Below are 13,520 nucleotides of genomic sequence, written 5' to 3' on the forward strand. Positions count from 1 at the left end.
CAAATTACATTATAATAATATAAATTAACTGATATACAACCAAAAAAAGTTACTGCAGATGAAGTGGTAGTGTATGGGATGATGCACTAGTGTCCACTGTGGTGGATGAAGTGCATGAATATATATATAGGAAAACAGCTTTTAAATAGCTGTCCACTGTAGTGACCACTATGTGTGAAAGGGTTAATGATGGCTCCCTAGGCAACCTGTCATTTTTCTGATATTTTACACACACACTTCTCCCAATCACAAAAGAAAGAGACAAGACAAGTGTTAATAAAAACCTTTATTATTTTTCATTTTTTGTTAGGTTTTCCAATAATTGCTTTTTGAGATTTTCTTGCCCGTTTGACCCATCCAGCCCCATCCCCCAAGTGTTTCTCTGATGAGTCCTCCCAGTTCTCATTACCGTGTACAACCTTTTTACTATGTTCCTCTACGATCAAAATAACCACACTTCTTGAACGACAACCCGCCACGTGGAACGAACACTACAGTAAAAACACAAAAAACATGCCTGGTGAAGCCAGAAGGAAGATGGTAGCAGAGCAGAGAGAGAGGGAGAGAGAAATTTGAACATCTGAGTGAACTACTGACTAAAACACAGCAAGAGTATTGTTTGTATGTTTTTGGGGGAAGGGGGAGAGAAAAAAGACCCAAGATGCAACTTAAACTACACAAAAATGGAGTGCTGACAAACCCAGAGGCAGCAGGTAAAGTTGGTGAACAACTTAAGAGCAAGCTTGAAACATTCAAGTGAAACACCTGAAGAAAAAAAAAACAGACAGAGCTAGGCAAGAAATTGTGTGTATATATACAAGATAGCTGCAATTTTTCTTTTTGTTCGTACTCAAAAAAAAATGTTTCACAGTGACCAGTGAGACTGAACGCTACAGTGAGACTGGACACCACTACGCTGTTTGGTAAACTATGGTAATCATTGTGGTTATTATTACAAGCAAATGGTCGCACAGAGCTTATACATTCAACCTATACATATATATACCTATGTACACAAAGTATAAATAAAACCACAAAATGAGAACCCAAAGATTATACTTTTTATACATATTCAACAAAAAACAAAAAATCTCTGTAAAAAGGGGACACATTCAATCTGGGGTTTGTTTTTATTTTTCTAATGCTACAAATTAGGAAATCCAATCAAGCAAGTGCTCATTTTTGGAGTAGTTGATGTTTAAAGCGCTCTCCTGTGGGGATAACATCACATAACATACACTCAAATAAGACAGGACTTGAACAAATACAAAGCCCCCCCTTCTCCCACTTTTTTATTTTTTTTAAATTTTTATTATTCAAGCTTGCTCTTAAGGATTTTTACTACAGACTGCCGATTACAACACCATTTGCTCAAAGTGATTGTTACTGTACATTATTCTTGATTCTCTACCATTCAGAAGACCCCTTTGAGCTGAGAGCCCGTTAAAAATAGTAAAGCATGTTAAGGAAAAAAACAAAAAATGTAAAGGAGAAAGTAATCTCTATATAGACAAGACAGTTATTTTGATCATAGAGGTAAGACATGTCATCGTTAAAAAGAAAAAAAACAACTATAAGTTGGAGAAAAGAGGGGGAGACCAAAGATTTAAAGGGGCAGTAACTTTTAACTTATTTTCATGCGTTTTCTTTTTTATCTTGAAGAGTTTGCTAATTTCACTGGTGAGGACCTTTTTATTTGATCTAAACTGGAGTGTTCATTAATGGGAGTGAAACGTGTGGATAGACTGGGTGGGATATCAACTGGGATAATTGCATAGAATAACCTAAATTGAGTCCTAATTTGTGGGAGGGGGGACCAAAAAAAAGGTCTTTTGATTTGGGGATGTCATCTAAAAACTAAAAAAAAAAAAAAAAAAAAAAAGGATCACAGCATGAACCGAAAGCAGCGCAGGTTCAGTCAGGTATTTAAACTTTAAGATCTTGAAAACGAATACAAAGGAAGTGTTAATTCACTCCCACAATTCCCTTTGAATGCCATTGCCTATTCGTGCCCAATGACAAACTTTGCAGGCACTGCTCAAATGTCTCAGGGGGAAAATCTTAGCGATTCTAGCAGACTTGTAATGGTACATAATTTGAGCCTATGATGGGTTACATGTATGCGTGTCTTTAAGTTTTCACCTCACGTTCTCTGAAATATGGAGACGTGCTGGGAAAACTTGGATAACTAAACACACTCAAACACTAATGGTGTGACGATTTGAAAGGCCCTTCTTTTGTGAAATGACATTAAAAGCGTACTGTCTCTTTGAATCCCATTGAATCCCTGGGGTCGGGAATGACAGGGGGTCAACTTATGTCTGCCTTTTGATATCTCCACCTCCTCCCACCCTTTACACTAACCCCCAACTCCTCTCAGGTTGTTCTTCAGCCTGACTTTACTCCCACCAGTCCCATCAGTCCATCTGTGCTCATGGACTTGGGGCGCTCCAAGGGGAAGCCCAGGGCTCTACTCCACACCAGCTGAGCCAGCACACCGAGGGCTCGGGACACGCCAAACAGCACAGTGTAGTAATTCATCTCAGTCATGCCGTAGTACTGCAGACAGTGAACAGACACACATCAGGATCCATATTTGCCATGAGACGATACAGATGTAAGATTAAAAGCCACCTCGAGTCTTACCTGCAGCAGCACTCCGCTGTGGGCGTCCACATTGGGCCAGGGGTTCTTGGCCTTACCCTGCTCCAGGAGCACGTTGGGCACGATCTTGTAAAGCTGGGCGACCAACTTGAACATGGGGTCGTTGGGCAGATGCTTCATGGCAAACTCACGCTGGCAGGCGTAACGTGGGTCAGTCTTCCTCAGGACAGCGTGTCCATAGCCGGGCACCACCTACAGAGAGAGGAGAGATTGTCCATAATGTTTCAACTGTGCCAGATGCTGCCACTTATATTACTTTTAATAGCATTTTTCTAACAGTTAAGAGTTGATGAAATGAAATAAAAGACAAAAGCTAATTCATAGACAAGTCATAATTTTAAAAAACTATTTTTGGAGTGCAATCCCAGAAGTCCTTGTGGCAAAATCCCAGTCACCTTTGGTTTTAACATATATTTCCTAAATTGAGGACTAAAGGCACATTTCGAGTGCATGAACCTTCCCATAAGGACTAAAAACCTGTTGAAAAACTCAGTTCATCGACCTGCCTTTTCCACCGGAGAGACCAGGTTCTAAATTAAGTTCCAGGCAGATTGTTTTAACCCCTAAAAGAGTCCCTGCTGAGTGGTGTGGGGCGGTAGTACTTTCCAAAAGTACAGAAATTATAGGGGTGGAGCACAAAAAGCACAGCTGCTTCAACTTATGTACCGCTTCATTCATAAAACAAGAAAGTACTCTAGTATTGATTTAGGACCATTTATGATGAGTGGAGAACATTTCTCTGCATTTGTTGACATTAAAATTTAAGTTGTCAGAGCAAGAAGAAGACTGTAAGCGAGCTAAGAACACAGTGAGAAAGACAAAGAGCTGCAGCGGTCAAGTGAATTAGAGATTGAATGAAAAGAGGGTGTGGTGGCAGATGACGGATTTACTGTTGAGTCACAGACTGCTAGTTTCTGTTTTATTTTCCTCTGCATTTCTCCTTTTCATTCATTCATTACATACAACTCATGAATGAGTAGATACAAAGAACAACAGGACTAATCTATTTTTCCTCATGTGTGAATGCTACGTTTCAAGCATTGCTGTAATTTTTTTAATTCCTCATGTGTCTAATTTGCATGATCGACGTGGTGGAATCTAACAGGATTGCACAACAGGGACTTCAAGTTTGACGTTTAGTTCCTCTGGTTCAAAATACCTGGAACTCATTATTGAAACAAGTTCTTCAAAAACAGCGACAGTGTGTCAGATAAAGCCGCCGTCATCCCTACCAGGTGTAAGATTGTAAGTTTGCTGGATGTCAGTGACGTTTTTACTGATAACTAGAATTTCTCTTTACCCTTCCAGACTTGAGTGTGTTCCAGATGTAATCCCTCATCATCTCATCAGACACCTCTCCTCCCATCTCCTTCTGCAGGGCAGTCAGCCACACCAGCACCTCCTGTGATACGCAGTAGAAAAACACACATGGATGAGTTATCAGTGTATACAGTCATTCTGCACAATAATCATGAATCATCCTGAATCTAAGCTCAGTACAAATACCTCTGCAGGGGAGTGTAGCAGAAAGTAGAAAAGCCTGTTTCACACTTTCATCCATACTGCGGGTGTTCTGGCAATTTTAAATGTTGGCGTCATATTTAAAAGAAACCTCATGTCATGTTGCTGTAAAAACTCATCAGTACATGACCAATTTAGGAATAAAATAAGAGCCAAAACTGACACCTTGTTTCAACTGTATAGGCTTGAAGGCTGTCAGGTGTGTAAACTGGGCAGCAAAGTCATGATATTGTATCTAATTAACTAGTAATAAAAAAGATGATGAATCATGAAGCGAGTTCTCCTGCAGTGCTGACACCAGGGTGAGGAGAAAAAGAAAACTTTTCTGAGCTGTTATTTTATGTGTGAAAATAGGAATTAATCACAGCAGACATTTTCATACAGGTGTTCTTAACCGTTACATACTGTTCAGGGTCAAATTTGACCCTTTTTTTTCTCTACATCTGAGAGCTGTAAAAATACCCTTTTCTTTTATCCTAAAATTTGATAGCAGCGTTGTTTCTTCCATATGTGAAAAAGATGAGCTGTTTAGTACGAACCTGATTGGCCAGGCCGTGCAGAGGACCAGCCAGACCATTCATGGCAGCGCTGAAGGACAGGTAGGGGTCAGACAGGGCACTGCCCACCAAGTGGCTGGTATGGGCACTGACGTTGCCTCCTTCATGGTCACTGTAAAATTAAAAAAAGAAGAATAGAAAATTACAAATCAAGCGATTAAAAAAAGCACCATGAGATTATCATTATATCTGTTGTAATACTGACTTTCTGCCCACATCAACACAAATATCTGAAATGAGCATATGCAGAAAAATGACGCCTTGACTCCTATAGTATCAACTTTGATTGCACCTGCTCTGCTTGGTGGTCTTTGAACTCATGAGGGTAGCAGGAAACACAGGATGCAACTGTTGTCAATGTAGCTCGGAGTAGAAAAAGCAGAAGCTACACCATGTAAATGTCTGCATTAGTGAGGATACTCCTGAAAACCTACTTACATAGCTACATGTAACTCGGCTAAACCATCACAACCAATAGGCAATCAGCTGAGGTGCCTCGAGTTAATATGTACTGAAAATCTCAAATTATATATCAGGTAGTCTAAATCTCAAGGACTTTTACAGGTTAGGTATTGGCTCATTATCAAGATGACAAGTTTTAACCAAAGGAGCGATCCTGAGTCACCACAATATCTCATTATTTTAGCATTTGGTTAAACATTTACCTAATTAAATAATGACAGTTTCTAGAGTAACTAGACAAAATGTTGTCCCTTCTCTTTATCCTTATTGTGGATATTATATTAATTTATCATTCTCCTGTTTGACTCTCTTAAGGCCATGCAAGAATTTTTAATTTTAACATTTTATCCCGTAGATTAATTTCTGCCTGCAAATTCCTGAATAAAATCTATATCATCTTAGTTCTTGGGCACAGAAACATCATGAGAGACCTATCTGTTTTAAGTTGTTTCCAACTCTTATAACTCACTTTTTTGAGTTTGTTATAAACTCAACATTAAAATTGATTGACTTTGATCAAAGTGGGACTATAAATCATTTAAGATGGTTTATAATCTAATGAGATGTGTTTCAAGTTGCACCTGTGGATAGTGAGGTAGAGCCTCATAAGTTCAGTGAACTGGGCTTCACTGTAGCCCAGCATGTTGGTGAAGTTGTGGGACCAGTCCAGGTTGGAGTCGATGGCTCCGATGCTGCTGCCTTCACGATACAGGTTGCGGTAGATCTTGGCAGCGATGCAGGGCAGCTTGGCAATCAAGTCCATGGAGTCTTCATAAACAAACTAAGAGAACCAAAAAGTTTGATTAAGTTTTTATTATGTATTTAAATCATTGTCAAGGTTTAGGAATGAGAAGATGAATCAGGTTACTGTCATATTTGTGATGCTGTTATATGATTTACACACTATACAAAATTATATGACAATCCGTCCACTGGTTGTCAAGATATTTCACATTTACATTAGTGCCCCGTCACTAGTGTGCTTTCAGATAAGATAGGTTTCGGTTTCGTGTGTGTGTGTGTGTGTGTGTGTGTAAACTCACCTCCCAGTACTTGGTCTTGTGGACACCCTCAGAGTAGGCGCGTGCGAAGCTGCTCTCGCTGTTCAGAGCTGTGATGGCAGCACTGAACTGGGACATTGGATGGAGGTTTGTGGGGAAATTGTCCAACATGGTGACGACGTGAGAGGGAAGCGCTGCTCTCTTCGCCCATTCTTTGGACACCCAGTTCACCTGAGAAACAGGAGCACACAGTGTAAGTGGGTGACCTCAATACTTCTTTTTCTGACCTTTCTATATAAAGCTTATTACATTTTCAGCTATGGATGAAAATGATGAACATGACTTCATCCTTCTTAGCTAACTTCTTTAAAAAGGATTTGGCTGGCAATTTTTTATATTTATTTTTTACAAATCTCATGTTTAGAGGCAGTCCAACAATGAATTAATCTACTTACTAGAATTGTGTGTATCTAAAGTCTTATGTATTATATATATATATATATATTGTATTTGGAGCCATTTCTAAACAAGTGACAGTTATCACATTTCCAGGGACGAAGGAACCCAGTGCAACGGTGTGACTCACTGACATGTTTTTAATATTTTTTGGAGAACTACTGAGGTCTACGGCAGAGAGGAATATGATGAATCAGGCTCTGGATACACACACAATACTTTTAAGTAGAATGAGTTCATTGTTGGTTTGGCTCAGCACATCAGATGAATGTGTATGAAGAAAAACATGGAAAATAGCAGATTCATTTAAATAATTATATTATCAAATGGGTGAAAGCTATTCTCTGAGTGAAAAGTTGTATTGTCAGCTAAAACAGGAAGGCTTATCAGTAAGGTTGTCAAGGTTATCCTGCCCTTATTCAGTAAAGGTTAGATAGTTGGCTGCAATAAAAAGGTACAGACTGCGTCTTGTTTCTCAGTAATAAAACAATCTAGTTTACATGAGGCAGTTTTCTGGAGTCATAGATGATTGATAAGTTATATGCAAAATATCAGCTGCCAAACATCTCGTGATCCACCTTCCCATGTTTATAAATGTGTATAAATGTGACCTTTATCGGACATTTTCATTGCAGCAATATCTATATTTAAAAATGCTGAAACACAGGGATGACACATGAATATTTTCTGCCAGAATTTGGACTGCCCTCCCTCGTTATTAGGATGAGTGGAGAATAATGGTGTTTGCAGCTGCAGTGCCCCCCTCCCACTCACCTGCTCCTCAGTGGGCACCTGTCCTGTGACCAGCAGCCAGAAGAGGCCCTCGGGCAGCGGCTCCTCGCCTCCGGGAGCTTTGGGCAGCAACTGCTGACACTCAGGAATACTGTAACCCCGGAAACGGATGCCCTGTGTATCATTGAAGGAAGAGGACAAAGACGCAAAACTGAATAAGTATGTGATTTTTTTTTTTTTAGTTCAGTTTTCTTAAGATGCACAATAGAGAGTGTGAATTTGGGTGATCCTATTCCTGCTAACAAGATATACGACAGCTGTGCCACTCTGCAGCTGAAGGCTCTCAGGCTCAGTGAGGGAGCAATCAAGATAAGTGCTTAAAAGGCAGCCTAATCTCCAAGGTGCAGAGGGTGTTTAACATAAAAAAAAACACTGCAAGAGTGTCTACCATCGTGATGCTTTGTGCTATTTTTGACTATCAGTACACTGACCTCGTCAGCATCCAACACAGAGGTCTCATACACCAGACCCTTCATGCCCCTCATGCCTCCATAGACCTGCGGATCAGAACATACAAAACATGAGCATATATAGATGTTTTTTATATACACAGTTGTACATTTGAAGTAACTATAGTTATGTAACGCTTGACCATTTAAGAAAGTATCAACTGACTGTTTTACTATTATATAACATTCTTGAAACTTCACAGTTTGGGTTAGTTTTGGTCTTTTTTAGACGTTTTTAGAAAACGTAAACTTTGTGTATTAAACATACTGAAATAAAGGCTGCAATTAACACTTATTTTTCATTACCTATTAATCTATCTATTCTTTTCTCAATCAGCTGTTTAGTCTATAAAATGGTGAAAAATGTTGATTATTGTTTCTTATATAATATTCTTGAAACTTCACAGTTGTGGTCTCCTTTACAGTGAGAGTAGTCATCTTCTTCCTGTCATGTTAACAGTAATTTTATAAAAAATGTAACTTCATGTAATTAACATACTGAAATTATATATGCAATAAACACTTATTGTTCTTTATCTGTTCATCCTTTTATTATTGTCTCAGTTAATCAATTAGTCTATAAAATGGTGAAAAATGTTGATTATTGTTTCTCAAAGTCCAAAGTATAACCTCAAATGTCAGATTTTGTCCAAAACTAAAATGATTAAGTTTATCATCATAGAAGCCAGAAAACATTCAGATTGAAGGATTTAGAAACAGACAATTTAGGAATTGTTTCTTTAAAAAATGACTCAAAACAACTAAATCAATAATCAAAGTTGTCCTAGTCAACAAAGTAACCTCATTGTTGCAGCTCTAATTGAAACACACGTTGTTTATTAATGCCAACGCAAATAATGTTTGTTATGTGGAAGTGACATAGAGAAAATGGACTAAAATCCCTGCTGAAAACCGACCAGAGGTCAGAGGTGAAGGCAGTAAATACAGAAGAGGATGATGCTGCTGCTGCTGTTGTTGCTGTTGAGTTTGAGACCAGCAGAGAAAGGTTTGAGTGACTCAGCTAAAATGTCGCTGTTGTTAGAGAGCAGCATGGCTTCATGTTGTGACCTCTGGAAGACGACCGGGCAGTGATACCTGACACAGTAAATAAGGCTGAGCAGGTCTAGACGGATTAGGTAGACAAGCATGCCACGTCTAATCTTCATCACGGTTGAGGCCTGCCATGCTACTTCCTCTACTAAACGTGTCACACAGGAAACTAGCAAACTTATTTTTAGTTTGGTTTAGTATTTAACTTATAATTCTTATTTTGCATTATAAGAACTGTTGTAATATTATTTAGGTAAATCATATTTATGTTTATTTTGGTTATTTCACTTTGCATTGTTATTGTGTATTATCTCTTATAAGGTGAAGTTTTAAGATAAGCCCAGAGTGAGTTTCTACCTCACCAGCACGTTTTATTTTTATTTTGCTATTTTTCTCTGACTTTTATTTTAAAAAATGTGCAAATAAACCAATATTTATTAGTGGTTTTGGGGCTGAGGAGTTACTCACCATGTCGACAGTGATCTGACCTATGTTGGTTTTGCCATACTGCTGTTTAAAGTTCTTGATCCTGGACTGTTCTTTAGGGATAAGGTCTGCCAGGACATCCTTCAAATTCTGTAAAAAACACACACATACACAAACATTTAATCAATAAGTCTTAAAATAAAACTTCCTCTGATGTGAACAAGGGTTAATTAAACAGTTTATGTAAACATTTCAGGGGCAAGAAATTGATCTGTGGCTCCACAAAGGTGAGCATGTTGAAAATACAGAGGGAAAAGAGACAAATGCAAGGCTCAGATTACCACTTTTTAACCGCAGAAATAAATAAAGTAAGACGACCTTTTAGTGAACTTACTGTTGTTGATGCGCTAGCATTTCTGGCAGCCACGAGGAAGTTAGCGGCATTCTGTGGAAAAAAGAGAGATTTAGAGTTTTAGTGTCACAATAAAAATCCCTAAAAACAGAAATAAAAGATAATTTACTGGGCACGGCTGCTTTTCTAGATAACTAAAACTTCTTACACATGAATTGAGAAAACCTTACAGCAACTCAGATGTTACGTCATGTTTGAACACAGTGGATATTTTGGACATGTTGTGACTTCCTTTTAGTCCCAAAATCAAATGTCCTTCTCACCTTCTCAAACATAGAAAACTGCAGTTCAAACATCTACAAACTGAGGAAATCAATAGGTTTAAAAATCACCATCATCCTTAAGTAACTGGATCATCATAAACTCCTTTACATCTACAACATTTTACAGCTCTTGACAATGATTTTTTAAATTCTAGCAATTAAACAAAGATCTAAATTATTCATCCTTCCTCTCTTATTATCGACAAGCACTTCATTTCTCATCTGTATGTAGCCTCAATTCTTCTGAGCGTCTTTCCTAAAGCATATTAAATGTCCAGTTGCAGTACTGGCCCATCTTGTGGTCAATTTTTACTCCAACTTTATGGTAAATTTATAGAGATGAACAGAAATGGAGGTGGTTGGTCTGTCTGTTTTATTTGTTTTGTTTTTCTATTTTTGTTTCTTCTTCTCTACATTGCTTTTACTGACTTTGTTTTCATATTGTAATTCGTCTTTGATTCTGTAAAGCGTCTTTGGGTTTTGTTAAAAGTTCTCTATAAAAAAAAAAATTAATATTATTATTATTAGTATGATGAGCTGCAGCAACTAACATCTGGTGACGACTATTCCTGGCTATGCCTCACCTGACACATGAATATTTACCCTGCCAAAAAAAATAAATCTCTTCAAAAACAGAGCTTAAAAACTGGCTGCCAATAATGTTAAAGATGTTGCAGACCTATTGCTCCAACTCTGGGGCAATATCCACTTCTGGGGCAATATTTTTTGGTGCCAGTTTAAAAAAAAAAAAGAAAGAAGAAAAAGCCACATCATGATCACACCATCAGATCACAATATGCCAGTATGTGCTTGATTTATGTGCTTATGTGGTTAATTCTGCTGCTAGTGTCAAACAATATTTTCCAATCCAGAGTATTTTTGCCCCTTTTACTCTTTTAAAGTATACTATGGGCTCAACATTCAAGGCATCCCAGGTTCAAATTTGGAGTGTGCCACCCTTAAAAGTCGCAACTTAATCTGAATTTTGTGCTAGTTGATGAAATATGGGATATTCTGCCTTGGATTTCTTGCTACAACTAGGACGAGACTCGTAGATGTAAGAGATTAAAACTCATACATTTAAGGCCATCCCAGGTTTTGAAAGTGTTGGGAGGCTTGTAATCTTGTTGGAAGCTCAGTGACAGCAGTAAGAAGTCGAGCATGCTGCTGCTACTGCTGCTAACCACCACCGAAACAGGACCCCTCTCTGTCAGCTTATTTAAAATTTCAATGGATGAGGGAGGAGTCTGGGGAGTTGGTGGGGAGAGAGAAAGGGGGCAGGGGGCAGCTGGCTCTGATCCCACTAGGCTCTCGTCCTCCTCCTCTGTAACCACAATTGGTGGGACTGACACAGGGATCATCCAAACAAAAAAAAAAGTGGGATCTTACGTCACCACACAGCTGAGAGGAAGATTATGTAACAGCTCAGCGTCTTAAATATAGAGCGGTAGTTTCACTTGGTCACTCCCTGCATTCACCTGCCTGTCTGTCTGAGAGAAAAGGTTAAAGCAGCTACACCTAAAAACAGGAGGATAAAGGAGTGGATCCAGGGGCTGTGTGTAAAAGAAACAACTAAATGTTATCTTACGGTTACCAAAACTAAACACAGAACTTGACTGGTGGATTAAACATTGTCAACAATAAACCGGTGAATGTTTATTTGTTGGTTAGTGACACCTTAACTAATAAAAAACAAGTAAAAGGGCATTTATTCAAAAAATTAATTAGTTAGAGTAAAATAGTTATAGTTCCGAAAAAATTAAACATGTGTTGAATCCACATTTATTTCCTTCCCTTTCAAAATAAATGATTATAGTTTTGACAATGAAAGCAATCTAGAGATAAAACAAAAGAAACCTAAACTATTAAAAGATCATTTAAAAAGCAAAGAGCAAACTGCATTTATTTTAATAAAAAATTAAATTAAAAAAATAGTTCAGGAAAAATTATGCATTTGTTGAATCCATATTTACACATATTTAATTTCTTCGCTTTTAAAAGAAATAACCCTAAACCAAGTTTTGACATTGTATCTAGAGATAAAATAAAGTCTCCTTTCTCCTTTAAAAAACTGAAATGATCTTAAGCCTTTTATTTCTATTTTATTATTTCTATGAGACCATCACATGAATACTTATCCTTGTTCTCAATGTGTGAATCACATGATTTTCAGAGACACACACACACACACACAAATGTTATGGGCAAAGTATGTTATGTAATAAACACACACACACAAAAATGCACACTAATACATCCCCAGAGCAAAGATTACAACTGATAAGAGAGAAAAGGGTGAGCATGACAAAGGTTATCCGTACATACACATAATTACAAGGCTTGATAACGGGACACAAATTCCCTCAGAGTTCAGGGACAGAAGCTGCTCATTACATGCTAGAGGGGGAATATCTAGTAAGGTATAATAAATTCTTCTATGGTGGCTGATAAAATGATGATATGAGAGTAATAAAGTGCAAGTAGTCTAGGGTTGAGAGGTCAGTGGAGTAAGACAGTAGGTTACAGTCCTTGAAAGGTTAAAACCAGCATGCAAAGACAAAGCTTTTCTTTATAAATGATTGGCAGACTCAGCCTTGGAGGTGTGTATTATTAGAAACGCACTTGTGTTATTTAAACCATTCCCAATTTCCAACTCATACTCTAAAAAAATAATCCCATCTGTCAATTTAGAGCCTAGGACGTTTAAGCGTTGATATTAGATGTGTGAACCCACACAATAAACACCTGTTTCCACTGTGTAACTATTGATGAAGATGAGACACATTTTAAGGAGGACGTGATCCAGTGATCAGACGATAGATTAGAATTGGGCTGAAATCTTAACGTGAAGGTCAACGAGGTGGTGGTGAGGAAACAAAAAGTTGATGCCAAATTTAAAAGCAACTATAGTGTCCGGAAGTGGGTTTAAAATGAGTACATAATAGTGATTCTGACTGCAAAAGAGACAGGATAAGATGAAGTTAACACGGTCACTACTCAACATGTCCAGGCTGTGACAATACCAGGCCAGCATGTAGAGCAGCCCAAGCTAACATGACACAAGTTATTTAAAAAGGTTTAACATATTATATATATATAAGCAAAGCACAACAAGCAATATATAGTAGTATTAAAACTAATTACGCTGTTTTAGTTAATAGCAGCCCACGTTTTTGGTGTTTCACAATGTGGCTGATAGAGCTAAGCTAACCAACTTAGCATTAGCAGTTAGCTTCCAGTAGTAGCATTAACGCCAATTTAAAAAAAAAAAAAAAAAAGAAGTGATATCTGGGGGCCGCTTCTCGCCCCTCTTACCTTGGAATTGAGGAGTTTCGGCGCTAGCCTGCTGACTGACAGAAAGGACATAGTGTCTGTGTGTGTGAAAGTTTTATTTCCACTTCTTCTGTACAACTAAGAGGAAGCCGCTGCCGGTGCACCGCGGAGCTGGTTGAAGGTGCCCCTCCGGA

General features: G+C 38.2%; 1 protein-coding gene across 1 annotated transcript; it reads right to left on the bottom strand.

Moving 5' to 3' along the window:
- Positions 1-271: 271 nt before the first annotated feature.
- Positions 272-13,520, bottom strand: cs (citrate synthase). The gene is made up of 11 exons (XM_062426852.1): positions 13,369-13,520; positions 9,773-9,823; positions 9,421-9,528; positions 7,885-7,950; positions 7,436-7,567; positions 6,248-6,436; positions 5,786-5,985; positions 4,725-4,854; positions 3,965-4,066; positions 2,647-2,856; positions 272-2,559 (listed from the first exon to the last, which is right to left on the bottom strand). The coding sequence occupies exons 1-11, from the start codon at positions 13,417-13,419 to the stop codon at positions 2,389-2,391; spliced, it is 1,410 nt and encodes a 469-aa protein (XP_062282836.1). The 5' UTR covers positions 13,420-13,520; the 3' UTR covers positions 272-2,388.

The sequence above is a fragment of the Scomber scombrus genome, chromosome 10 (genome assembly GCF_963691925.1).
Source record: "Scomber scombrus chromosome 10, fScoSco1.1, whole genome shotgun sequence".
NCBI lineage: Eukaryota > Metazoa > Chordata > Actinopteri > Scombriformes > Scombridae > Scomber > Scomber scombrus.

Excerpts from the sequence above, each read along its gene's own strand:
- cs (XM_062426852.1), bottom strand. The coding sequence starts at position 13,419 with ATGTCCTTTCTGTCAGTCAGCAGGCTAGCGCCGAAACTCCTCAATTCC. Across the intron at positions 5,986-6,247 it reads ACAAGACCAAGTACTGGGAG|TTTGTTTATGAAGACTCCAT; the intron begins GTGAGTTTACAC and ends TGGTTCTCTTAG. Across the intron at positions 2,857-3,964 it reads ACACACTCAAGTCTGGAAGG|GTGGTGCCCGGCTATGGACA; the intron begins GTAAAGAGAAAT and ends CTCTCTCTGTAG.